General features: G+C 53.5%; 1 protein-coding gene across 2 annotated transcripts in view; it reads left to right on the top strand.

Annotated features, from left to right (window-relative positions):
- NMT1 (N-myristoyltransferase 1) overlaps positions 1-26,722 on the top strand; it is a 35,381-nt gene extending 8,659 nt beyond the window's left edge. The window contains exons 2-12 of one of the 2 annotated variants that reach the window (XM_074940820.1): positions 5,220-5,331; positions 7,253-7,394; positions 10,800-10,969; positions 12,511-12,602; positions 17,336-17,452; positions 18,372-18,542; positions 19,471-19,579; positions 21,157-21,327; positions 21,765-21,932; positions 22,489-22,626; positions 26,395-26,722. In XM_074940820.1, coding sequence (XP_074796921.1) covers positions 5,220-5,331; positions 7,253-7,394; positions 10,800-10,969; positions 12,511-12,602; positions 17,336-17,452; positions 18,372-18,542; positions 19,471-19,579; positions 21,157-21,327; positions 21,765-21,932; positions 22,489-22,626; positions 26,395-26,415 — 1,411 coding nt within the window. In that variant the 3' untranslated portion in view covers positions 26,416-26,722. The remainder of the gene's footprint in view (positions 1-5,219; positions 5,332-7,252; positions 7,395-10,799; positions 10,970-12,510; positions 12,603-17,335; positions 17,453-18,371; positions 18,543-19,470; positions 19,580-21,156; positions 21,328-21,764; positions 21,933-22,488; positions 22,627-26,394) is intronic. The other variant, XM_074940821.1, reaches the window with a different exon arrangement.
- Positions 26,723-27,074: the final 352 nt, after the last annotated feature.

Here is a 27,074-nt window from a genome sequence, read left to right as displayed (position 1 = left end):
GAGTAGGAATCTTTCCCAGGCAAATGCCCTTAACTTCTGCAGACTCGAGGCTTTCACTAGGGAGTTGCTTTTTGGCTGTGAAGACGTGGCCCAGACGCACACTGCTGCAGCACGGGCTTCCCAAGGCTGCCGGGTTCCAGTGCGGCGGCTGCTGCTGCTACGCAGGAGCCTTGCCCTGCTGCGCTCGTCGGGACAGCGGATCAGTCTGGTCAGGTTTCACTGCTGCTGTTGGAAACCCTGTGGGCAGCAGTGAAACCAAGGAGAGTCAGGTCAGTTTCACTCGGGAGAGAGTCTGAATACAGCTGGGTGCTGTACTTACTTGAGTGGACTTTCAACCCACTCTCCTATTTTAAAAATGTAACTTACTGCATCTCTCCAGCTTCCGTTAAACCTTCTCCTGCATGGCTTCCAGTGTCTCAGCCAGTCTGTTTTTCCTTTCCCTCCGTTCTCTGCCCTGCTCCGTCCACTTGTCTCTTCTAGCAGGTCAGCTCCTCGGTTCACCCCAGTCCTGTGCTGAGCTGCGTACAGGTGGATCTGCGAGCCTGCACGGCCCTGTTGTGGTCGGTGTGGCCCGTGCGGGGGCAGGCGTCTGTCTGATGCGGAATCACAGTCTTAGCCTGAGAGCAGTGACCACTCATGGCTCTAAGTTCAGTGACTCAGTGAGCATCCACAAGGGTGCTATAAAACGATGGCGACAGTTTTTCCATCTTTCCCACCCCAGCCACCACTCAGCTCTTTGCCCCATGCACAGAACTTGTAAAATTTACCAGCCCTAATAGCTAGAGGCCTGAAGGGAGCTGTACTGTCAGGAGCAACGCACAGGGCAGAAGCCAGGCTCTTGAAAGGAAGGGTGGCTGCATGGTTTGGCCCTAGCCTGGGACTCAAAAGACCTGGGTTCACTTTCTGCTCTGCCACAGACTCCCTGCCTGACCTTGGACAGACAGTCAGCCTCTCTGCCTTACAGTAGGGACAGTAGCACTGCACGACCCCTAGGCTTGCGAGGGACTCCCAAGTCTATGGCAGTGGGAGCCAGAGAAGTATCTACGAGAGCTGCGGGTGGCAGCCCAGCGGCTGGGAGGTGATGTTCCTACACAGACTGGGTGGCAGCCCAGTGCTGTGCCATCGTGGGAAGGGAAGGGAAGGACAGGAAAAGGAGCACACTCCTTGGCCCCAGAGCCCCCTGGTTGCTGGGAGGGTGGTGGGGGCTTCTGCTGATCATCGTTTCCCTCCGTCCCCGATTTTCATTCTGCTGGCCCAGTGAATAGCTCCAGGGCCGCCCACCACCGTTTCACCTCCTGGCTGAGCAGAGCCAGGTGTGACGCTTGGCGTGCTGGTGTCTGTCTCTTGAACACTGTCTCTGATCAATTCCAAAGTGTCAGGAATGTTCTAGGCACCAGGGTACAAAACCCTATCGATTCTGATGCAGATCGGGGGACCTGTGAAGCCCCTGGCATCTGATTAGTAGACCAGCTTCACTCAACTCTGGAACTCACTGTAAATCAAAGACTGGTTGATGGCAGCCATTAGCACCTTCCAGCATAACACCACCCCTATCTCAGCTCTGCCTTTCCTCCCAGTAGAGTTTAAAATCTTGACACCCTGAATGACTCAGGGCTTATCTCCGTATTGAGTTCTTCAGCTATTCCGGAACAACTTCCTGTGATGGACACTCTAACCTACAGAGTGCCCCTGGAATGGAATGGGAGGGGAGAACGGGGTGGCATACAAACCCCCTGGCACTGGGAAAACGGGTGATGCACAGCCCCTGGCATGCGGGGAGAACTGAGGATCCTACTATGGGGGGGAAGGCGGGATGGAAGGTACCCAGAGCCTCTGAAATGGGGGACATGCAGAGCCCCTGCTGTGGAGGTGCAGGGAGTCCCTGGTGGCACGCAGGGGGGGTGTGGAGGGATGCCAGGAGCCCTGATGAGTGCAGTGAGTTTGGCTACAGCAGCTAGGAAGTGTTTAAATTCTAGTTTTTACCCTGGCTAGTGAGCTTAGTTCTCCAGCTAGAAAGTGCCAGTACATTTTCCAGGCCCCGATATTATGTTGTTGGTTGTTCTTCGTTAATTCTCCATTCCTGTAATTGGCAGCGTAACCATTAGATACACTTACAGTGTCCGACTCTGCAAGGTGCTGAGTGCCTGGGGTTTCCGCGGCAGACCCGGGAGCTGAGGGTAGTTCATAGACATGGCCCCTCAGTTCACAGTCCTGTCTAAGGTCCTGTAACTCAGGGCTTGGCTACACTTACATTTTATAGCACTCTAACTTGCTGGCTCAGGGGTGTGAAAAATCACCCTCCCCCCCCCCCGAGCGCAGCAAGTCAGAGCGCTATAAAGCGCTAGTGTAAACAGGCTCCGAGCACTGGAAGCTAATCCCCTCATGGAGGTGGAGTATCAGGAGCGCTGGGAGAGCTCTCTCCCAGCGCTCGCACGAGACCACACTCGCACTTCAAAGCGCTGCTGCGGGAGCGCTTTGAAGTTTCCAGTGTAGCCATGCCCAGAATTTCTCCTTGTGCAGGTCTGGCCCAGTGCAGATAATAGCCAGTTTGTGAGGGACGCAGATCTTGGCTGACGCCCAAAGAAATGCTCTGTATTCTGGGGTCTGCAAACCAACTGGCCTGTGAGCTCAGCAGGGGTCTGGGTGCAGTTCTGGGGCTGGAGGGCGGATGGGCTGCTGGCTGAGTGTGCGGTTGAGGTACCTCTTCTCTCCACTTGCTGCAAAACATCCCCCTCTGGCTTCCTCCGGGGTCTCCTGCTGCTTGCTCTGAGCGGCAGCTGGCTAGGCCTGTGCTGCTCGAATTCTGGCCCCTGAGCAGCCTAGCTGTGCTATGCGATTGGGTTATATTGTGTCTTACTGTCCGAAGGGGTGTCAGTTGCCAGGGGCTGGCCCGGCTGGTTCCACTGGGACAGTAAAGCATTTCAAGAGGAGCTGTTGGGCATGTGTCACCTGACTTATGAGGAGCAAAAGACTTCTTGCTCTCTCCTCACCTCATGTGAAGGGCCCTACCAAATTCACAGGCCATTTTGATCAATTTCACGGTTGTAGGATTTTAAAAATCATGAATTTCATGATTTCAGATATTTAAATCTGAATTTTCATGGTGTTGTAACTGTAGGAGTCTTGACCCAAAAGGGGCGGGGGGGGGGGGGTTACAAGATTATTGTAAGAGGGTCGTGGCCACCCTTATTTCTGTGCTGTGAGTGGCGGCTGCTGGCCGGGAGCCCAGCTCTGAAGGCAGAGTCTCCACCAGCAGCAGCGCGGAAGTCAGGGTGGCCTGGTGTGGTATTGCCACCCTTCCTTCTGGGCCGCTGCCTTCACAGCTGGGCCCTTGGCCAGCAGCCACCACCCTCCAGCCTCCCGGCTCTGCAGGCAGGAGCACAGAAGTCAGGGTGGCACGGCACGGCGTGGCATTGCCACCCTTATTTCTGTGCTGCTGCCGGCAGGGTGCTGCCTTCAGACCTGGGCGTCCACTTAGCAACTGCAGCTCTCTGGCCACCCAGTTCTCAAGCCAGTGCAGAAGTAAGGGTGGCAATACTGCAACCCTCCTACACTATCCTTGCGACCCCCTTGTGACCTCCGTTTGGGTCAGGACCCCCACTTTCAGAAACCCTGGTCTGCACCGTGAAATCTGTATAGTACAGGGTAAAAGCACACAAAAGACACATTTTTTTCTGCTGTGAATTTGGTAGGGCACTACTCATTTGCCTCCTGTAGCCCTTGTGTTCAAGGTCCCTTTGGTAGAACGTCCTCCCTTCCCAGGAGTGCTAACCTCCTGTCTGGCCTCCCTGGCTGCCCTGACCCCTGCTCAGCTCCCGGGGCATCGGGATGTTTTGGGGAAGTGCTGGTGATCTGCCTCCAAGGGTTACCGCAGAAAGGTGTGACTCTCAAATTGGCTACTCCATTCGCTGCCCCTTATCTCTGACCCTGCTAGTTGGTGTTACACATGCTCTGCACAGGGCAGGACGTCGTTCCTTCTCTTCTACATTTTGCCCTCTGTGTTTTGTTCAGATCCTGCAGGTTAGTCCCTGTGGTTTTGAGGAGCAGCTGAGGGTTAATGTGGTTTTCAGGTGCGGTGGCTGAAGGTCAATGCTGAAGTTGTGGGTTCGAGTCTCATGCAATCTTGCTGAAAGGCCAGCTCCAGTTCACCCAGCTGTAAAACGGGCACCTAATCCTTCAGGTCAGGGCACTCAAAGGCCCTCGGGTGTGATGCTGGCCACTCCCTTGGGTACTGTTGGTTATGAAACTGAAGTGCCTTAGCCACATCAGCCCGATGAGCCATGGCTTGGGGAGCTCTGAGGTTTAAGGAGGAGTGTGGAGATTGGCTTGTGTCTCAGAGTTCTTAGTTACCAGCATTCCCTGTGCCGCTTGTCTCCTGGGCACCTACTGATTGCTCTGTGCGTGGGTGGGGATGCCTCTGAACCCCCCACACAAGCTCTGCCACTGGTATGGATGTACCAGTACAGAGTATGGGCCATATCCGTTAACTTCCCCAAACTGGTAAGATCAAGCAAGAAGAACAGAAAATTCCCTCTGTGGTCGGGCAGTTCATAGATTGTCTCCGCTGTGTTCGCGTACATTTCGGTCTCTGAACCCCAACCCCCGCCAATACAGCAGAGCTCCTCGGGGGCCATGTAGGTTGTACAGCCCAGGAGAGAGCATGGCAGAGCCAGGGGCAGAACATCATCAGGGGAGGCAGCTCCCAGAGGAATCTAGATGAATCCGGAGTCTGAGCAGCCTCAGGAAATGCTGTGATACCGTCCTCTTTGATTTCCTTCATAACTGGAACAATGTTCACAGCGTCCGCCATTCCCACCCCCGTACCCCACAGAGCACTTTCCCTTTCCCAGAGGGGGAGGGGAGCCCCAGCCTCTGTCCCCCTGGGGACTCCCTCTCACCAGCCTGTGTCAGGCAGAAGGTGCTCAGATCCTGCAGCGCTGGGCAGCGGTACCAGTCTGAAAAAGGATGAATATTTTTAACCTTCCTTTATTGGAGGCTTTATCTGGGAAGTGCCGTCGTTAAGAAAGGGGCTTGAAACTAGCCCAGGAAATGCACTCTTGGCTGCATTCCTTGTTTGTGGATTATTCAGGCTCCCGGAGCAGGTGTGATGCATCTTCGGGTCTGACTTAGAACAGGGAGCCCTTTGTTTTCTCTCGAGATGCTGAAACTGTATAAATGCCCTCAGAAAAAGCTCCAATGATGTTTACTTTGTTTCCTAGCGGCTTAAGTCCAGTGGATGACAGTGGAGCCAAAAAGAAGAAAAAGAAACAGAAACGGAAGAAAGAGAAAGGAGGAGAACAGCTTGATCCGGCTCAGGATCAGCCAGTAAAGGTGAACTGCTCCCTGACCACCAGGCTGGTGGGTCTTTCCCCCAGATGAGAGCCTGCCCTTTGGAGAGAGAATATATCCTGTGTGTGTCTGTGTCTGTGTCTCTCCAACATGACTCGTGGGTGGGGAAAGAGGCTACCGATGCTGAGACTTGCCCTTGGCATTCTGTTACTCAGAGCTCTAAGATTTAGGGCCCTCTCCGAGCCTTGATCCATGTGCCAGAACTCCCACTGATGCTAGCAGATGTTTGTGGGCAGATCTGGGCCTGGACACGGCCCTTTGCTAGGAAATGCAAGCTAGCGCCGGTGCTGTAGTGAGCATGCCCAGACCGGCGCTTGTGGCCAGTCAGCTGCCGCCTTGCTGTGAGGTGGCCAGGAGAGGCTCGCTGCTCTCTGTGCCAGCCAGACCCGCCGCCTGCCAGCATCTTGCCCTTGCCTGCACTGGAGACAGGGCAGTATTGTCTGCTTTTTGGACAACATCTGATCCTGATTTGCTCAATTCAGGGGACTTCAAACTGTCTGCACCTCAAACCCCAAAGCACTGAACTCCAGTCCCACGTTCAAATTAAATTGCAGCAGGGGCAGTTTAGGTTGGACATTAGGAAAAACTTCCTAACTGTCAGGGTGGTGAAGCACTGGAATAAATTGCCCAGGGAGGTTGTGGAATCTCCATCATTGGGGATTTTTAAGAGCAGGTTAGACAAACGCCTGTCAGGGATGGTCTAGATAATACTTAGTCCTGCCTCGATTGCAGGGGACTGGACTAGACGACCTCTCAAGGTCCCTTCCAATTCTATGATTCTATTATTCTAATCCTTTAGGTCCCCCCCGGGACTGTGGGTAATCCTGGGTGCGTGGAGTATGGCGGAGGGAGGGGGGAGAGAAGGGTGCTGCTGGCTATGGGGCAGTAGGAATGGCTGCTGCTGGCTGGGCTGCTCTCTTCCTCCCCAGGGCAGTAGAGAACAGCAGGGGCTGTGGTTAAGGCAGCTGACTCCTCGCCACCTTTAAGCAGTGCTTCTCAGCAGCAGCACTGGACATGGGGGGCAGGTGGCTGGGGAGGGGAGGGGGAGGAACCGCCATAACACACACTGTGGCCCGGTGTGTAGGGCACTGGACTGGGACTCTGGGAAACCTGAGTTCCATTCCTGGCTCTGTCACTGAGTGAGGGCAAGTAACAGCCCCTCTGGGGGGGCCTTTGGGTGGTAAATTCCTGTGTGTGTGCGTACAGCTCTGAACGCAGTGGTCTCCTGATCTCAGCTGGAGCCTCTGGGCACTATCCTAATACAAATGCTGCATCACTAGAGAGGAAAATGGGGGGGGGGGGGCTGGGCAGGGCAAGATGAGGAGGGAGAGAGCCATGCTGCTGCGCTCGTTTCCCTTGGCCCTAATGGCCACGGTGTTTTTGCTGCTGTTTGCATCACGCAGCTGCAATTACCAGTTTGCAAAGTCCTGGCTTAATAGGAGGTGAAAGATAGGGCCAAAGCGGATCTCGCTGTGAGAGCCGAGTGCTGGTATGTGTCTGCCGGGCCGCTCTTCCTGCCCAAAGGGCGGCCTTGAGGATGGCTCGCTTCACTTGTCCTGCTGGCCCCGGGCTCCCATGCCTGTACTTTACAGTTTCTTAATACAGACGTGCCTTGGACGCAGCTAACGTCCTGGAGATGGGCGGCATGTCAATGTCATTCCACAGAGCATTGTGGGAGAGACACGAGCAGGAGGGGCAATAATATCCTCTGTGCTCCCTGCACCTCCTAATTCCCCATCCCCACCCGCAAGCGCCGCCCTCATTCAAATGCCCAGAGCAAGTCCAGGCACGGGTGGTAGGACCTTCCTTCTTGTCTGTTTTAGACTCAAGCTCCAGGAGCCGACAGAGTCTGGTACCACGGCTCACTGGTCTGTCGTCTTGTGCCCCTTTCTCTGCTATTCAGGTGAAACTGCCAGCTGAGAGGATCCAGGAGATTCAGAAAGCCATTGAATTGTTCTCTGTAGGTCAGGGACCCGCCAAGACCATGGAGGAGGCCAGCAAGCGCAGCTACCAGTTCTGGGACACACAGCCGGTACCCAAACTAGGTAAGTACCTTATGGGCATCCTTCCTACGCTAGTGTGTCCTGGATCCCTTCACCCCGACCACGACTGTGTCCTGGGTGGTGGTAAACCCCAAACTTCTGCATCCGGAGTCTGCCTAGCCCAGCCTTTCCTGAAGCAGGTTTTTGGTTGGTCAGTATTTATCATTCTCTTTGTAGCTTGATCCTCCTCTGTCCCTCATCATTATAAATGGATTCTGTCCTCACAGCGCCCATGTGAGATAAGGAAACCTGATCCGTGTTTTACAGATAGGAGAAACCGACACGGGGAGACTAAAGGACTGGCCCAAAGTCACACTGGGAGTTGCAGGCAGGCAGGAATTGAACCCAGGTGTTCTGAGTCCCATTCTAGTGCCTGATCCACTAGACTATGTTTCCTTCCATTGTTTTTCACTATTGTCATGGTGCAGATAGGTGACTAAGACTTGTGCCAGGGCCGGTACATTATCATAACTAACTTGCAAGGCTCTCTGTTGAGATTCTCCTTTTGGACCCATCACCTTAGTATTTGGGCTGGCCTAGATAGGTTTACTTCATTTTGTTGTTCTTCCATAATAACACCACCCAGCACAACCCAAGCACAGTAAGGCTGTCAGGGATACCCAATATTTGAAACGTAAATTGCCGAGATCCCAAAGACCCCGCTTAAGTTGGTATAAATTTGCAGTTGAAAATAATATTTTTAAAGTCAGAGCCATAACATTTGCTCATATTTGTCTCATCTTTGTTTTGTCAGTGGAAACTGCTGGTTCCAAGTTCCTTTAACAATTAAACCAACCCTGCATTTGATCAGTTTTGCCAAGTTCCAAGGAAGGTTGCTGAGATCTCCACAGGCCATATTCAAGTCTCTCTTAATCGAACTTGTTGTTTCAAATCCCCTCTTCTCCTGTTTGAGTACTTGAATAAGGAAGTATTATTTACCCCTTCACATCTCAATGAACGTGGCGTCACCCAACAAAATTAATGGTCAGCAGGTTTAAAACAAACAAAAGGAAGAACCTCATTACCAGGGGATGTTGTAAAGGCCAAAAGTATAACTGGGTTCAAAAAAGAATTAGGCAAGTTCATGGAGAACAGGTCCATCAATGGCTTAATCTGCTTCTTTGTTCGACAGCGGGGACACTGAGACACAGACTTTGCCAGTGTTGCTGTGACACCGGTGCAGAGCTGGTAATCAAATCCAGGAATCCTGACGCCCACTAGTCTGCTCTCAATCTCTCGACGTAAGGGAAAAGCAGTAATTCTCCTCAGCAGGGCGGGATCGTGACAAGAAGTCTGATCTGCTCATAGTTCAGCTGGCCAAGCTGGCCTGGGCATTATCTCTGGAGTTGTTCTTTGGAAAAGCAGCAGCTTCCCCCAGTAAGACTTGTGCTGACCCTGTTCGAAGGGGGATTTTAGGTCACTTGCGCACTAAAAACTGTGTCTGACTTGGTGAGTGTGCACTGAAGTGATGCTGTCCAGTAATGAGCCATTCCTCTGTCCTGGCCAGAATGCTCAGCTGACAAATGGTTTTGAAAGGAAGAGAAGCTCTTTGATGCGGAGAGCTGTGTCTCTGGAAGGACTTTGCGTCCTGGAGGAATCGGAGCCGATCTCTGCAGAAACTCCCGTGGTGTCTGTGTGATTGCATTGCTTCTTCTTTCTGCTTCTGGCAACGCCCACCCTAGTCCAAACTGAGCTGAGAAGAGCTTTACATCACAGTGGCCAAACTGTTAGTTTTCTTAGGTGACCCGGGGTTTGTTCCTCCTTGCAATGACTGGGAAATTGGCTCTTTTCAGCAACTCCTTTGAAGAAGCCTCTGTCTGATCCCCCTTGCTGCCCATGTCACGTCTGGCTAGCTCTGTATCCATTTGTCAACACTGGCACCTTACCAGTGTATCTGATTCTTTATCTGGCTTTCTGGAAGGGCTGTTCTGTGGAAGGGAATGAGCTCAGGTAGTCTGGCACGCAGACCTCAGTCCTTGTTCTGTTGTCTGGATGGTTACTGTAATACACCAGTGTGCTGTAGGTGTCATAGGGGATGGGAATCCGATCCTCGAGCGTGTGAGGATCCCAAAGGGCTTTGTAAACATCAGTTAAGCATCACAAACCTCTGTAAAGCAGAAGGTGTTTTCTCCATTTCACAGATGGGAAACGAGGCACAGAATGATCAGGGGCCTTGTCCAGAGGTCACATCAGTGGTAGTGTTGGTACCAGAGCTCAGGACTGACTGAAACACCCCCCACCCCCAGCTCTCAATACTACACCATGCCGTCTCCCCTGGTGTTTGGTTAAAGGACAGTATCAAGCACGCAGCATGACCTGTGCGATGCTCCTTAGAATCTGGTGAACATAAGTAGTCTGGATTTGAGGGGTCGGATTTTCTAGCGCTCCGCATCCATTGAGAGTGATGGGAGCTGCTCCAGGTGAGCACTCTGGCCCTGAGGTTCTGGGGTAATTAATTCTCTGGGTTCTTGTTTGGATCTTAAATTCACCTCTCCGTTGCCTAGAATTTTTTTTTTTTAATCCTTTTTTTTTTTTAAACGGGAGGCATGAAGACAATGTGTTGTACTTTCTTTTCAGTGGCACTTAATTAGCACCACCACTTCCTGGGCTGTGCTAACCTCCCAGGATGGCTGGTGCCCAAATCGAGATCTCTTGGCTTGATAAAGTACTTTAGGAGTCACAGTAGTTAAACAAAAGTAGCCTTGTTAATTTCAACTCATTTAAAGCACAGAGGGTGGGAAATCCTGGCGTTTGCCAAATGGCAAAAGCTGGAGCTGGCAGGGAGAAACGCTCCTTTGGAAGCTTCCAGGAGGGTATTGCGGACTACGGGGGAGTTTCAGGAAAGGGCTGGCTGGTAGGCTAAGGACTATGATGGTGCAAATTCACAAAGAGAAAGATCTGCTGTTTGTGGCCTCCAGCTAATACCATCTCAGGCTGTAACTTTGAGATCTGACCCGCTGAGGGGGTTGGGTTTGGTCAGTAATGGAGTGGGAAACTGAGGAAAAACCAGCATCTGCAGGGAGCAGTTAATGATTCCATAGAGGCACCCTTCCCTCAGAGTAAGAAATAAACCAGTACCAGCGAGCAGCAGGCGGCTGGTGTGGAAGCATCGCCTTCCAAGTGAGGCATAAAGCCAGTGCCTGTCCACTTCTTAGCCCTGGGCCCAGTCAGAGTCCAGCTCTGCTCCCCTAAACCTGCCCTGCCGTTTAATGGAATGAGCTATTCAGTTCCTCAGCTCCATGGCGTAGTGTTGCTGTGTACTGATAAACAGCTGTTCTGCTCCACCTGAGAGCTGGCTGCTTTTCAATAATGGGGGAATGATCCCTGTATGTACAGCTGTGAAATTTGTTGGGACCCTTTGGGGTGAAAGGTGCTCTCAAAACATCAGAGCATGTTATTAAAACGCAGGTGGCTCCCAGAGGCCGAGGGACCGTTTCATTGTTCCTGTCTCTTTCCCAGGAGAAGTGGTGAACACTCATGGGCCGGTGGAACCAGACAAAGACAATATCCGTCAGGAGCCCTACACCTTGCCCCCAGGCTTCACCTGGGATGCCCTGGACCTGGGGGACCGAGGCGTGGTAAGAAGGGCCAAGGCAGGACAAGCCGGTTGGGAGGGGTCTCTAATGTAGAGCCCCTGCTGTGGGCCCCGAGTACTGAGCTGCTGGAGTTGTTTTTGGAGCCGTAGAATTCATCCTCTGTCCCACTTCCCCGGCTCAGGCTAGCAATTGGGCTGCTCTCTCCTTGAGGCAAGAGGGGCCTCTGCGCTTTTTTAGGTTTAGTGTCGTCAGTGCCCCTACCAGACCAACCCTCCCGGCGGGAGATGGAAATTCCCACCTGTCTCTGGAGCTCGGGGTTGGGCGACCCAGCAGGTGCCTCCCTAGGAATCTAAACCTGCCTGCTGGAGATGAAGTGAGCCTGACAAAGAGGAATGTAGCAGGAGTGTCTGTCCCCCCCCACCTCAACTCCAGGGCCAAGGTTGCACCCACAGATGAGTTGGGAGCTAAAAGGTTTCTCCCATATCGAGAAGAGGGCACGTGGCAGCAATGGCCAGAGCTGGCCAAGGACTGCTCCTGCAGCAGCAATGACTGGCCCAGTTACTGTTGCACTGGGTTACTCCCGGGGGAATTCGGCACCAAAAAATAACAAAATTTGCACCAAAAAAATTAAAAATTCTGCACACAATATTTTAAAAAATTCTGCATATTTTATTTGTCAAAATAACACAATATAAAATTAGGCCAGTTTCAGTTATTTTGGTAATTTATTTCAAAATAGCTGTCGGCAAGTATGTCTGTGATAATACAGACCAAAAAAAGATGCCCGTAATTTTTTTTAATAAATAGATTTCTTACTAGGCATTTTAATACAGAACTTTGAGTAATTCATTTAAATTACAATACAGAACTGTATTTCCTGCACCTGTCAGAAGCAGTGCAAAGGCTTGGGGGAGTCAGGGATAATGGAGGAGCTGACGGAGAGGGAAAAAGCCTAGAGTGAACCTGGAGGGTTGTTGGGCTTGGGTGGGAGAAGTATAGAACAGGGTGTTTTTGTGTGGGGGCGGGGGGGGTTGTTAGGGAGTTGGGGAGCTTCCGCCATGCAGACCCTGGCTGGCCCCAAGCCTCTCCCATTCAGTCAGGCACATCTGCCCCTGTCCCTGCATCCTCATCCCCATGGGTCTCTGCAACCTCTTCCCTCATCTCCATGTGTCCCTGTAGCCCCCAACCCCAGGCATGATGCTGTCACCCTACTAGCTCCTGAGTCCGCGCCCCAGTCTGTGACCCCCAGCAGCCCACTGTGCCCCACTCTGTCCTAACCTGGCTCCGCGGGCAGGTTATGAACTTCTGCTCTTGGCGCATCCGTGGTAATGGGTGCTTAGGCAGAGGAAAGGGGGAGTTTGAGGGACATGCTCCATGGTACTCAGGCAGCAGCTGGTCTCTTGACATAGGAGGCCACCTTCAGCGGAGCACCAGCATTAGCTTGGCCTTTTTAAGGTGTTCTTTCCCCACAGCAAATGGGATTTCCCCTTGTCGCTGCTGCTGTCCAGTCAGGGGGCCCAGCTGAGGGGGGCTGTTACTGACTAGCCGGCTTTGCCTCCTCAGCCGACTGATCTCTCTCTTAGCTAAAAGAGCTGTACACGCTCCTGAACGAGAACTACGTGGAAGATGATGACAACATGTTCCGGTTTGATTACTCACCTGAGTTCCTGCTGTGGTGAGTAGCAGGCTCTTCCCAACCTCGTGAGCAGGGGCCAGAGCGCATGGGGATGGGGGCCCAGCAAACCTGGCTCCCCTGGGCTGGTGCTGCAGCTGTCTATCGATTCTCTTGCCTTCTTCCCCACCAAATCTCCCTTCATCCACTGCCGTCCCCATCCCGCCACATGCACAGTGGTGTGGAAAGGTCGGTGTCTCTGGCATGCAACCCCAGGTATCCTGCAGGAGGATTTGGACACATGTGGCTCTTCCTGCTCTGAACTCCTCTGAGCCTTGGGAGGGCAGAGCATCCCAGCTCTGAGCTTGTCCCTGACCCTGACTGTGCTGTTCCCTTGGAAGGGGGCTTGAGCACCGTTAGCTCAGTCGCTTCCTGACTCGACCTGTGCCCTGCTGCCCTGGAGCTGCAGCATGAAGACTCTGATGACCAGATTGTGCCAACAATATAAACTTGCTGTTAATTGGCTGATAAGGCCAAGGTGGCATTTCTGTAGAGCCTCCTTCCTCATCCCCGTGCCATGGGTAAATGTTAGCTGTGGTTACAGAGGAGGGCAGGTTGTCCCATGCCAAAGCTCACTCAGGAAGTCAGTGTCAATGCTGGGGACTGATCCTAGATCTGCCTGGTCCCCTGCCGTACCGGGTTGGACCCGCATTCTGGGATGCCACCTGATGTATTGGGATTTCACTGAGCCTGCCTGCTCCACTAGCCTGGGCTCCCAGTCCCTGTTTTGCTGAGTCAGGCTCTCTGGCAGCACCCCCACAGGTAGGGCGCACCAGCTGTAGAATCACACAGAGGCTGCAAACAGCCCTCTATGGGAAGGTTCAGCACGGAAATTGCCCGGCACTCAAGTGCAGCTTCCCTCTGGAAAGTACACCCAAGATAATATTGTCTTGCACTGTATAGAAAGATCTGCACAGTGCAAGCTCACAAAAATTCACTCTCTCCCTCAATGTGAAGAGAGATATGCACAACTTCTTACCCCCCCCCCCCAGTTATAAATTGCACAAACTGGGTTATGTTATAATAAACTTTTTTCTTGTTTAACTATAAAAGGTAAAGTTGAAGTGATTATAAGAGATAGGAAACAAAGCAAGCAGATACTAAGCAAATAAAACAAAACACGCCAACTAAGTTTGATTCGCTAAATGTAATTCCTCACCCTAAATGTTGACTTGGGCAGGATGCAGAGTTTCTGTAGCTTAGATTTCCAGTTATTTCTCTTTACAGACTAGACTCCTCTGTCTCAGGGCTTGGCTACACTTGCACGTTATACCGCCGTAAAGCCTCCCAGAGCGCTCTACCTTACTCCCCGTCCACACTGACAAGGCATGTAGAGTGCTCTGACTCCCTGGCTGGAGCGCTCCTGGTACTCCACCTCCCCGAGAGGATTAACAGCTGTTGCGCATCGCCAGAGACACGCCAGTGTAAACGGGGAGTAACGTTATTACGCACTGATTGACCTCCAGAAACTCCCCATAATCCTTTTAACTGAAGCGTCCTCTCTTGTTTGGTTGTGAGCTCTGGACATGGACATGGCGTTGGGGGGCGGCTTATCAAAAAAATAAACAGCTACTGTTTGCTTTGAATGAGTGAGAGCCAGGCAGAGGGGCTCCGTTTGGAGTGCCGACAGCTAATGTTTGCTTGAAGAGAGAGGCGGTGGGAGGCGGTTGGGGTCCCTTTCCGGGAGCGGCTGCTTATCTCCTCTATGAGGAAAAAAGAAACAGCTGCCCTTTGCTTTCAGTGAGTGAGAGAGAGGCGGGGGGGTGGGGGTCCTGTACTTACAAGACAGCGTGCTGACACACTCTCAGCACCCCAAAAACCCACTCTTTCTCCCCTCACGCTCCCTGTCACACTCCACCCCACCGCCCCATTCGAAAAGCACGTTGCAGCCATGTGAATGCTGGAATAGCTGCCTATGATGCACTGCTCCCAATGCAGCTGCAAGTGTGGCCACGACAGTGCGCTGGCAGCTGTCAGTGTGGACAGACTACAGCGCTTTCCCTACTCAGCTCTCCGAAGGCGGGTTTAACTCACAGCGCTGTACATCTGTAAATGTAGCCAGGGCCTCAGTGTTGACTCAGCCCTTGCCTTTCCCTCAGCTTAGTTCCTTTGTCTCTTCAGGTACTTTTAGCAGTCTTACTTCTTGGGTGGGAAGGCAGCGAAGGGAGAGTGCTGATGGCCTTGCCTCCCAGCCATAAATAGAATTTACATAAGGCGGGAAGCCTTTGTTTCCAGTGGGAAAGTACCAGAAATGTCCAAGGTAGTATCTTGCATCACGTGATCTTATTACCTGACCTTGTAGTGTCAATGCAGCATTCCAGTAAACGTCTCAGGAAGGAGTGAGATTAGCATTTTCAAAGTTCTGTTGTTCTCCTTAATGGCTTATCCAGGATGGTTGCTTACTGTCCAGCCGGCGTTCCCCAAGTACACACACAGTTGTAATTGTTACATAGTCAATATTCCTAACTTCAGATACAGAAATGATACAAATTGGAGGATCACATTCAGTAAATTATAACCTTCCCAATGATATCTTACAAGACCCATCCTGCATAAAATATATCTTAGGCCATATTCATATCATAACAATATTTCTATGAAGAATATGGAGTATCATGCCACGCCAGGTTCCTCTTCTCAGAAGTTCCAACTAATCCCCAGGCTCTGTGCATTCCCTTCTGATAGGGACTGGTATACATGGTCACATTCTGGCCTGGCAAGATACCAGCGGTGCCTTCAGCATTGTATGTCTTGGTCACCTGTGAATGATGGTCACTCTAATCCATTCCCTACCCAATACGGTTGCATGCTGTGTGGCACAGCCAGGCAAAGGAAAGGCCTTGCTGTGAATTAATGGCCTTGCTGTGAAGGGTGATTAGACAGAACTATATTGTCCGCCCCGCCCACAGCAGCTGAAATCACGGGCCCTTCCTGCTGGGCTGGGGCTGGCCATCTCTGTCCTCGCTTGCTGTGGTTGTGTTTGCCATGTGATTATCTCCTTACCCATCTCCTCCAGGACCCCAATTCCTTCACCCTCTTCCACTCACTTATTGCATCTACTTCAGACTGTTGCTGTCCCCTTGCCGGTCCTGCAGACCTCTTGCACACAGCCCTATATCTCTGCTACTCTTTCTAGAGTCTGGATCCTCTTTCATGCTGCATGGGGACCATTCCAAGCATTCCCCCTCCAAACTCCCTCCTCCCACAGATGTACCTGCCTTGGCCTCCTGCTCCTTGTAGGCTGCACACCTCCTTCACCTGAACCATTGCCTGGTGTCTGTGCTCCTCAGGCCAGGGACCAGCTCTTGCTAAGAAGCAGTCAAAGCACGGGGACTGTGCCAGTGTGATATAAATAACCCATGGCAGCTCCCAGCATTCAAAGTTCTTGCTCACTGCATGGCCCTGGGAGGAAGCTGCTCGTTTAGCGATTCTTAGATTTCAAGGCCATAAGGGACAATCATGATCCTTCAGTCCGACCCCCTGCGTAACACAGGCCAGAGAACCTCACCCGGGGATTCCTGCAGCCAGCCCATAGTCTGCTTGTTACTGTAGGCTGGCAGCACAGTGGGGTCTCTTGGGCCATAGCTAGTACAGCTTTAAACCTGAGTCTTTGTGCTAAACTCTTGTTCCACTCCATAAAACAGCAATAACACTAATGACCTCCACATCGGAGGGCTGCCAGGTTGTGAAGTAGTTGGAAATCCTGGGGTAAAAGGTGCTCTGTATGTGCTATTGATTAATTATTGCTAATTAACCTGTATACCATTCCCAAGGTTGTGAAGAACCCCTAGTGTTTTACAAGAAGTGTATCACGGTAGCTGTGCACAGCGATAACCCACACAGCTGTGTACAGTATAGCGTGATAACCCTGCAGCTGTGCACAGTGATAGCTCTGCCTCCTGGCCGCTAGGCCTGTGTCGTCTCCCTGCCCTGGGTCGGGACACTGCTCTCCTTGAGTTCGCTTCTAGTCAGCCGCAAGACAGCAGTTGGGTCCCTCCCAGGATGTCTGTCTCTCCCAGCCCGATGAGGGCTCAGTGCCATGGCAGGGGCTCTGATGTGCTGCTCAGTGCTGTGGTGAGGGTGTCGGGGGCGCTGTCGCTGTGCTCAGGGTGGGGGCTCGCCCTTCACACAAACAGCCATAAAATATTAATTCTCTTCACAAGTGAGTCAGGCCGAGAACTCTGGGCTTGGGTCTCCCCTGGGCTCTGGTCAGCCTCGCTGCTCTCCTTGAGAACAGTGGGGCTTTGAGCGCTGGCCCTCCGTGAACGCGGTGCGAGGCCAGCACTGAGCACTGGCGAGACTCGCACTCGTAGCTCTCCTAGGGTGAGCGCGGGTTGCCCATGGCACGGAGGGAATCTCTGGTTCAAGTGGTGCCCAGCTAGTCGTGCTGTGTGCTCTCCACCTATCAGACTTCTCTTTGGTGGCCCATGTGAAGCAAACCTACATCCCACTGAGGTCCCTGGGCTGGAAGGTTCTGTGGGAAGTCCCAGGATTGCCTGGCCCATGGAGGCTGAACGTTCTGTCCTCATCTAGCCGGGATTCCTCCGGGCCAAGGCTGAAGCACAGCCCTTGGGCCCATGCTGTCCAAGGACAGGGCTGCACTGGTACCTGTTGCCCGCACTAGAGTCGGCCAGGATGTTGGGGGGAGGCAGGGCCTGTTGGAGAGAAAAATGGGTGCCTTGGGGCCTCTGGTGCAGGAACATGCAAGGACCAACAAAGGCTTGTCCATTCTCCAGGGCTTTGCGTCCCCCCGGCTGGTTGCCCCAGTGGCACTGTGGGGTCCGAGTCATCTCTAGCAAGAAGCTGGTGGGATTCATCAGTGCTATTCCAGCCACGATCCACATCTACGATTCGTAAGTGCCTTTCTGTTCGGCTCAGTCTCAGTTCTTCCCCACTGTGGGGTCGGATGCTCCTGGGCTGGGTCCGAGAGGTCCTTGCGGGGTCGGGCCGGGTGTGCGCCGCGGGGGCTCTAGGAGTGTCCCATGATTCGCAGGGAAAGGGGGTTTAGTTAAGGTGGGCAGCTCTTGTCAGAGGAAGTCTCACATACAAGAATCTCCAACACTAGCTTTGTTAGTGCTTCCTAACGAGGCCAGCATGCAGCTCTGTCTGTAGGAAAGGGACTTTGTATGGAAATTCTCCAGAGCACGTTGTTCCTTGGACAACTGTTGTGCTCAGAGTAAAGTTCTCAAAAGCGCCTAAGCAACTTGGGCTCCCCACGCGCCATGGACAATGAGACCCTCTGGCTTCCCTACGCCAGTGTGATGCTATTTACGCAGCATCGAGGATGGGCCAGCCATGATTCTTAGTGCATGAGAAGCAGAAACCCAAACTGTGTGACTTACCGAACTCTGGTAGCGGAGGGCTCCTGTTCGAGAGGCCAGGCAGCTCTGCTGTTGAATTGCTTCGCTGCGTAGCTAGATGAATTAATTGGGGGATTGGTCCTGCTTTGAGCAGGGGGTTGGACTAGATGACCTCCTGAGGTCCCTTCCAACCCTGATATTCTATGATTCTATGAATGCAGCCCAGGAGTGGGGCACGGAACTGGTGACAGGTGATGGCCCGGAATGGGCAAATGGGGAAACCTCCCACTCCCCTGGCCTGGTTTCTTATACTAGGGATGTCCCATGTCCCTTCTGCAGAGCAGGGAGGGGTGACTCCCATCTGCCCCCTCCCTCCCCAGGTGAGGCCGTGCTCTGAGCCTGGGGAATTGGAGTAACCCTGCCAAGACAACTCTGTATGACTCTTCCCGGGTTTGTTCTCTGTCCTCTCAAGAGAGAAGAAGATGGTGGAGATAAACTTCCTTTGCGTCCACAAGAAGCTGCGGTCTAAACGGGTGGCCCCGGTTCTGATCCGGGAGATCACCCGGCGGGTTCACCTGGAGGGGATTTTCCAGGCTGTTTACACTGCAGGGGTAGTGTTGCCAAAACCCGTCGGAACTTGTAGGTAAGTGACGCTCCAACAAGCAGTGCAGACTTGGCCCTTAACAGACCTCTCTTCCCATGGCTTGTTAGCAGCGCACTCTGATTTACCCACGATCCCACTGGGCTGAGTGGACCAGGTACATCCTGGGGTTCCTCCTGCTAGCAGTGTCCTTCAGGGAGTTGGCTGGACAGCTCTGTGTGTCCTCAGGGTAAGCTACTGGCTCTTTGAAGGCCATGAAGCAATACCGTGTCGAGGACTCCTCCCGCACATGCACCCCAAGTTGCCCTAGCTTTTCTCTCTGGGAGCCGTTGGGTGTGAATTACCATAGCCCCTAGAGGCTCCAGGCATGGACCACGGCTCCAGGGTCTAGACGCTGCACAGACGCAGAACAACAGACATTCCCTGCCCCAAAGACTTTATAATCCAAGTTTAAAACAGGGGAAGGCAGGTAGAGACAGATGGGAGCCCAAGAAAACAATGCAACAGGATTGGTCCACATGATGGGCAGTGGTCTCAGTACACCAGCGACCTAGCTGTCCTCAGTTTTGCTGTGATGCCCACAGAAACGAGGGATTTGAAGGTGGGTGATGAGATAATTTGGGGATGTTTACAGGGAGCTCGTCCCAAGCATGAGGGGCAGCATGGGAAAGATTGCAAAGGGACTTGTTTGAAAATTTAGCAAGTGGGCAATGGAGGCTGGCATGTTGGGCTAATCAGAGGCAGGTGTTGACAATAGTGAATAGGTGGGGTGGGGACAGGCCTTGGAGGGTTTGAAAGTGATGACAGATTGATTACATTGATGTGATGGAGAGGTTTCTGCCTTGCTAATTAGCCTGATGTCTTGTGCTCTTGCTTGCCACCTTCTGGCACTTAAAAGACTTGCATGGTCTTTCCAGCCTTCTCCATCGCGAGCGTCCTGCACGTGTGACCGAGATTTGTGTTTCTGCAGATACTGGCATCGGTCCCTGAATCCTCGGAAACTGATTGAAGTCAAGTTTTCCCACCTGAGCAGGAACATGACTATGCAACGCACCATGAAGCTCTACCGCCTGCCAGAGGTATGTGCTTGGGAGTGGAGTGGATGCTGCCTCTCTAGGTTACCTGAAGGGTGCAAACCGCTCGCTCCTGAGCTGGCTGTGAAGGGAGGTGAACTGCTGAGGTTCAGACATCCAAGCTGGTTCTGAGTTCCTCCCTGTTGTGGTCGGTGTGGCAGACAGGTCCCAGACAGCCACCACTAGCTGCCTAGCACGTAGCTCATGCTGCCTGAGCCCCTGCACTTGTCTTCGAGCGTGTGCAGCTGTGGGCCATGAGTTCTTGCGGCCTGGGGCGCCAGACCCCTGCCCTTCGGGGAAGCCAGGTGCACGGGCTTGGCAGCGATTTCGGAGGGGTTTGCTTTAACAATAAGAGGCCGAGCCAATCTGTGCTGTAATCCCCAGCAGTGTGCTGGGGTGGCCGCTGCCCGAGTGCAGTTACAGTCAGGAAAATGGCAGTGCCTGCTTGGCTTTGCTGCTCCCTCCAGGGAGTCTGAGTCGCTGTTTTCTGGTCCAGAGCCCCCACAGTTCCCGGGGAGCTCGCAGCCGGCTGGCCTCGCTCCTAAGCAGCTGCTGACTAAAGAATTCTCATCCTTCTTTAAAGAGTATTTAGGATGCCTGTTGCCATAGCAACCATAGCCCTGGGTCTGGCTAGGCACTGCTGCTCCATGGGGCAGGAATCAGCTCAGACTAGAAACAAACACCAAAACACCCCAGCCTCCTGCTCTGGTCTCGCCAGACCAGGAGCAGCGAATTCCATTGTGCAGTGGAGGGGCGGGAGGCCCAAGGGATGCAGGCTGAGCGTGTGGCCCCCACAGTTCAGAGAACCCACCTTTTGGACGTATAAATGGAGCACGTTGCTCTGGAAGTCACTTAGACCATCGTAAGGAGCTGCTGCTTCCTTGTAGCACCTCCCATCTGGGCAGATCCCAGAGCACTTGGTGAACTCATAAATGAGCTATACATCTCCCCCCTTGAACCCTGGGCTCAGTTGTCCCACTGTGACCACCGGGGGCAGGGCCCTGATTTTGCCTCTTATGCAGAAGCTGGCACTTCCAGTTCACTTTGGCACCATGACAGGGTGTGGGCTCAGTGCCAAGCCAGGGAAGCTGCCACCTACTGGATCATCAGCCCATTTCCTGCAGCACCTACGTATTCCTTAACGGTCTCCTGCCCAGCCTGGTCCACTTAGCATGTGTGCCAGAATGGGACCAGAGCAGGGGGCACCATGGCTGCAAGCCTGGCATGAATCTGGAGCTCCGACAACACCACGCGTTATTGTAGGTCATGGGTTGCTGGAAGCCTCTTTGCGTGTGACAGACCCCAAAGCATAGGATTCTGGGACCCCTGTGCAGGTGGTCTTCGTAGCTTTCTGCAGGGTGTCAGTTAAAGGGAGCCAGGTGGGCAGGGATCTGAGGATGGGCCAAGATGTGGGGGTCCTGAGCAGAAAAGAGCAGTGTGGGGGTGCCCTGTAGGCAGCTGCTTGTGGGAGGGTCCCTCTTTGTTAATAATCATTAGCAATCCTGGCCCTTTGGGTACTGAAAAAATCTGCTCAAGTCCAGATGCTCTAGAGCTGGCACGGAGAGTTTCTCCCCTCTCTCCAGACTCCGAAGACATCCAGCCTGCGGGCAATGGAGCACAAAGACATCGCTGCTGTGCACAAGCTTCTGACCGAGTACCTGAAGCAGTTCCACCTGACCCCAGTCATGAGTCGTGAGGAGGTGGAGCACTGGTTCTTCCCGCAGGAGAATATCATTGACACCTTCGTGGTGGAGGTGAGCCAGCAGGGCTGGAGACTGTCACCCGGGCCCCAGTCACTTTGGAAGGCTCAGCTTGTCCTCTGCCTGCTGAGCGTCTGTAGCTTTCTCCCCTGGCTCGGATGGGGGTCACTGACCCGGGAGCGTGGGAGGGGATGGCTCCCGCCTGCTTCCAGAAGGGTTGAGGGGGCAGTGCCAGCGTTGGGCTCCACGGGACGGGCCTCGCGGTGCAGAAGAGGCTGGGTTATTGCAATTGTCGCTGTGCTGCCTTGGCACCAGCCTCAGTGCAGCCCTGAGGCACTGGCCTTGCCCTGTGCCGAGCCTGCGGGCAAGGCAGCCAGCTTGTGGCGTGGCCCCTGTTAGCTCCCGAACGGCCTCAGATGGCTCTTGCTTGTTGCTCTGTCCTGTCTCGGCCTGGCTCAGGCCGTACCTATGCTGCTGCCGTCTGCTTTCAGAGCCCCACCGGCGAGGTGACGGACTTCCTGAGCTTCTACACTCTGCCCTCCACCATCATGAACCACCCCACTCACAAGAGCCTGAAAGCCGCATACTCCTTCTACAACGTTCACACCAAGACTCCCCTCCTCGACCTCATGAGCGACGCCCTCATCCTCGCAAAGTCGGTGAGCAGGCGTGGAGCCCCTTCGCCCCGGGAGCACCAGCGCTCGGCAGAGAGCTGCCAGGGTGGGGGGAGGCTTGAGACCTGTAACCCCAGCCCCTGAGGAGGCTGACTGTAGCCACCTCCTCACCAGCTGCATGCTGCAGGTTGGCCCTTGAGATCTGGGGGGAGCCGCAGACGTGGGCCCCACCCACCTTTAAAAGAAAGCGTGAATGATGACACCTTGTTGTTTTATGGCTGTGAGGAGCGTGTGCTTTGTCCACCCTGGTCTCCCAGAGCGACACTGGCCTGACAGCCACGAAGCCAGACCCCCTGTATTATCCAGAGGACACCAAAAGCAGGGGCAGCAGCTGAGCAGGTTTCTCTCAATGGCCCCCATCCCCTAGAGAGGGGGAGTCAATCCAGGGCCTCTCCCCTGGGGCGATCAGCTAAAGGCCACATGGCCAGTTGGGAGGCTTGCAGGACGGGCAGTGCCTGGAGGCCGAGGAGGACAGCACAACTGCAGAGGCTGGCCCTGGGGAAGGCTTACTGATGACCTCGCTCCCCTTTCGCCCGTGCAGAGGGGGTTTGATGTGTTCAATGCACTGGATCTCATGGAAAACAAAACCTTCCTGGAGAAGCTGAAGTTTGGGATTGGGGACGGGAATCTGCAGTATTATCTCTACAATTGGAAATGCCCCAGCATGGGGGCAGAGAAGGTAAGCGCCTTGCTCAGCACAGGGGTCGCACTGGTGGGGGCTGGCCAGGGGGCTGTGCGGGTAGGTTATCTGGTTTGGTCGCTGGAATGATTTCTGCCAGGCTCTCTCGCAGGACACCGGCCAGTGTGGTACCAAGTCAGATCACCAGCCACTGAGCTCCCGGCAACAGCCACTGTGCGATGCTTTAGCAGAAGGCAGAATCGCTTGTAATGCACTTGTCAAGGGGAATGCCAGGGGTCAGCTGAGCCAGCCCGGTCAGCTCCTGGCTGGGCTGGGCTGGGCTGAGCAGCAGCCTTTGTACCCCTGGGAATTAGCGCCTGGACATACCACAGGCTTTGCTGGGCCCTCCAAAGCTGTTTGCCTGTGTGGGGAGGGTTTCCTTGGGCTGAGTCGCTGCCCTGCTACCATGGGCCAGGCAACTAGAAGCACTAGCCCAAGGGCTCATTAAAAGCCATCTGTCTGGCAGCCTCCACCAGAGCCCTGGCGTCAGCTGGCTACACCACCTGTGTCTTAGCAAAGCCACCTTTCTGTCCCCTTGGAGCACAGACTGAGGTAGGAGCCCCTGAGCCTTAATGGTTTGGGTACTGACTCCTCCGTCACTGCAGGGAAACCGAGGCAGGGCAGTTGTGCCCTGCCCATCTGTAAAATAGAGCTAGGACACAAGGCTGGGGAGAGTTGGTGATGAAAAGTGCTTTGCAGGTGAAGAGCGCGAGGGCTAAGTCCCTGCCCCTTTGAGGGTGCCTTGGGAACGAGGCAGCATCTGGCAGAAGGTTTGTCCTGTGTAGGGCAGCGTGCGGGAATGGGCAGGATACCAAGCACTGCTCCTGTGAGTGCCGCACATCCGCCCTCTCTTGGGCCTTTACAACAAGTCCGGTGGCGAAATGCCGAATGACTGACCCCATGGTGCCTGCTGGACACTGCCCGTGTAAGGAGCACGCACCTGTGAGAGTCCAGTGCATGTCCTGCCCGGTCTGAGTCACCGGGCTCTGCCCTCGGTAGCTGATTCTGAGCTCCTGATGGGTGGCTTCACGCCTGCCCACTGGGAATTGCCATTCACCGAACCCTGGGCTGTCGGGGCTGGCAGGGGCCTCAGGAGGTCATCTAGTCCCACCCCTGGCTCAAAGCAGGATCCACCCCAACTAAATCCTCCCAGCCAGGGCTTTGTCAAGCCTGACCTTGAAAACCTCCAAGGAAGGAGATTCCACCACCTCCCTAGGTAACCCATTCCAGTGCTTCACCACCCTTCTAGTGAAAAAGTTTTTCCTAATATCCAACCTAATCCTTCCCCACTGCAACTTGAGACCATTACTCCTCGTTCTGTCATCTGCTACCACTAAGAACAGTCTAGAGCCATCCTCTTTGGAACCCCCTTTCAGGTAGTTGAAAGCAGCTATCAAATCCCCCCTCATTCTTCTCTTCTGCAGACTAAACAATCCCAGCTCCCTCAGCCTCTCCTCATAAGTCATGTGTTCCAGTCCCCTAATCATTTTTGTTGCCCTCCGTTGGATGTGGACAAATTGGAGAGTGTCCTTCTTGTAGTGTGGGGCCAAAAACTGGACACAGTACTCCAGATGAGGCCTCACCAGTGTCAAATAGAGGGGAACGATCACGTCTCTCAATCTGCTGGCAATGCCCCTACTTAAACAGCCCAAAATGCCATTGGCCTTCTTGGCAACAAGGGCACACTGTTGACTCATATCCAGCTTCTCATCCACTGTAACCCCTAGGTCCTTTTCTGCAGAACTGTCGCCGAGCCATTTGGTCCCTAGTCTGTAGCGGTGCATGGGATTCTTCCGTCCTAAGTGCAGGACTCTGCACTTGTCCTTGTTGAACCTCATCAGATTTCTTTTGGCCCAATCCTCTAATTTGTCTAGGGCCCTCTGTATCCTATCTCTGCCCTCCAGCGTATCTACCTCTCTTCCCAGTTTAGTGTCATCTGCAAACTTGCTGAGGGTGCAATCCACACCATCCTCCAGATCATTTAGGAAGATCTTGAACAAAACCAGCCCCCAGGACCGACCTTTGGGGCACTCCACTTGATACCGGCTGCCAACTAGACATGGAGCCATTGATCGCTACCTGTTGAGCCTGATGATCTAGCCAGCTTTCTGTCCACCTTATAGTGCATTCATCCCACCCATACTTCTTTAACTTGCTGGCAAGAATACTGTGGGAGACCATATCAAAAGCTTTGCTAAAGTCAAGGAATAACACGTCCACTGCTTTCCCCTCATCCACAGAGCCACTTATCTTGTCATAGAAGGCAATTAGATTAGTCAGGCATGACTTGCCCTTGGTGAATCCACTCTGACTGTTCCTGATCACTTTCCTCTCCTCTCCATTTCCCACACTGGGCTTCCCCTCTCCCAACTAGGAGTGTTCGAGCCCCCTACAGCTTGGGCAATGGGACCCCGGTATCTTTGCATCTGTACGAGGAGGTGTTTTGTCCTGGAGGCCTTGACCACAGCTTCCCTTCCCTTCGTGCTGTCTTGCCCATTTGTCCACCATTTCCACACCCCAGAGGTGACAGCATTTCAGTGCATGCACCTAGCTTGAAAATTGCCTTGGGATGGAAGTTGCACTAAAATTATAAAATATTCCTGTTATATAGCACTGCATGTGTTTTCTGGGCTGTGCAGTAGATACGGTATCCAGGCTGGCTGGAGTAACAGGACCTGCCACGCTGGTCCAAAGCACTGGTGTGTCTGCTGCAGTCTTTGGCAGTGGCCAGTCTCTGTTGCTTCAGAGGAAGGTTCACAGAACGCACCTGGCCAGGTTTGCATTGCTGCTTGTGACAGTGGGAGAAAATGCCTATGGCAGTTGGGATTATAACCTAATCCGGCCATGGTATTCGGCTTGATGCCCCTTGCAGTCATGAATTCCACAGCAGTTATGTGGGTGCAGTGCCCCAGCAACAGTTAGAACCATATCAGGCTTTTCTCGCTTCCTGAGAATTGGCCTTTACGAAGCAGCCAGTCGGTCACTAACTGGCTCGTTCTGCTCAGCATCGCTTGGAACGGGTGGCACCGGGGGAGCTGTGCTGCTGCGAGTACACAGGAAGGCGCTGAGTACGAACGCCACAGGCCTTGAGCCCAGCTGTTCCCCTTGGCAGCTGAGCAGCTCTGGCCCTTCCCCAGCACCTCCCGTCAGCGAATCTGAGCACTTCACAAACCAGAAATGACCCATCACACAACAGCTGGCACCAGGGAACCCCCGAGAGTGGCTGGCTCCTTCTAAAGGGGATCCCCGTGCAGAAAACTGGCTTCTGAACTCAAAGGCACTAACTTAGCCAGGGAAAAACCTGAACATAAATACAAATCACCCCCAAATGCCAGAATCCTGCACTGGCAGGGACCTCTCCAGTGCACAGTGGGGCAGTCCGTGTCACCCCCGTCTTACAGGTGAGTCTCCCAAAGCACAAGGGTAAGTACCTGCCTCGGGTCACGCAGGAACGAGTGGCTAGGCCCCATGGGTCTTGACTCCTAGCCCTATGCTCTTACCACGGGATCACCGCTGTGAGGAGGGTGCGCTCTTTCTCCAACACCTTGTTCTTCAGGCATTTGCCACGGGTTCCCTCGGGGCTGTGATGCGTTGTTGGTCTAACGGAGGCCGTGGCTGGACTCCCCCGTGTGGCTCAGATTGCTGCTGAGTTCCAGCAGCCATGGGGAGCGCTGGAGAACATGTGCCAGGTGTCCAGAGTTGGGGACTGAAACAGAGAGGATCTGTCACATTAACACTTCCTAACCTGTTTCCCATTGGCTCTCTCAGGTTGGACTGGTGTTGCAGTAACCAATCCCCGAGAGGAGAGGCGACGTTTCTGAGAAGTTGGGCCAGGAAGCGAAGGTTGCCACTGGCTGTTGGGGTTTCCGTGGAAGCAAGACCCTCCTGCAGAGGAGCGGGGACTTAACCATCACCTGATTTTAATGATTGTGTCACAGGATGCCAGCTGCCACACCCTGGGCAGTGGCATCGGTCTCCTTTGTTTCAATTAATTGCATCCTCGTACAGACGTGATCAAGGGAATGTAACTGCTGCAAACTAGCTCATGATTGGCAAATACTGGAGTTAACGGGTGAATAATAAAAGTATATATTATATATATTTTAAATATCTTTCCTCTTGCAGACTGACCCAGATCACCACTTCCCCAGCTCTGCATGTTGCCTTTTCTCAGCAAGAAGCTGGGTCTAAAATGGGACAGCTGCTTGCCGCCCTGGCCTCTGCAGGTCTGGGTTCAAATCCCGTCATGGGTCACAAGCGTGGATGAGTTTGGTGGCTTCATCACCACCGAGGAAACTGCTGATCAGCGCATGCACGCTAGAGACTGGGCCAAGAACAGTGGGGCAGGGTGGAGGGCGCTGCTCTGGGATGACTGGAGGGCCCAGAACTGAGGCTCGTTGGAGGAGTTGCCTGGCTGTCTCCGGGGTTCTCCCCTCATTTTCCTGAGC

This window comes from Natator depressus, chromosome 27 (genome assembly GCF_965152275.1).
Source record: "Natator depressus isolate rNatDep1 chromosome 27, rNatDep2.hap1, whole genome shotgun sequence".
In the NCBI taxonomy this organism is placed as follows: Eukaryota; Metazoa; Chordata; order Testudines; family Cheloniidae; genus Natator; species Natator depressus.
Note: the sequence above shows the minus strand (reverse complement) of the source record. Positions and strands in the feature narration are given on the sequence as shown.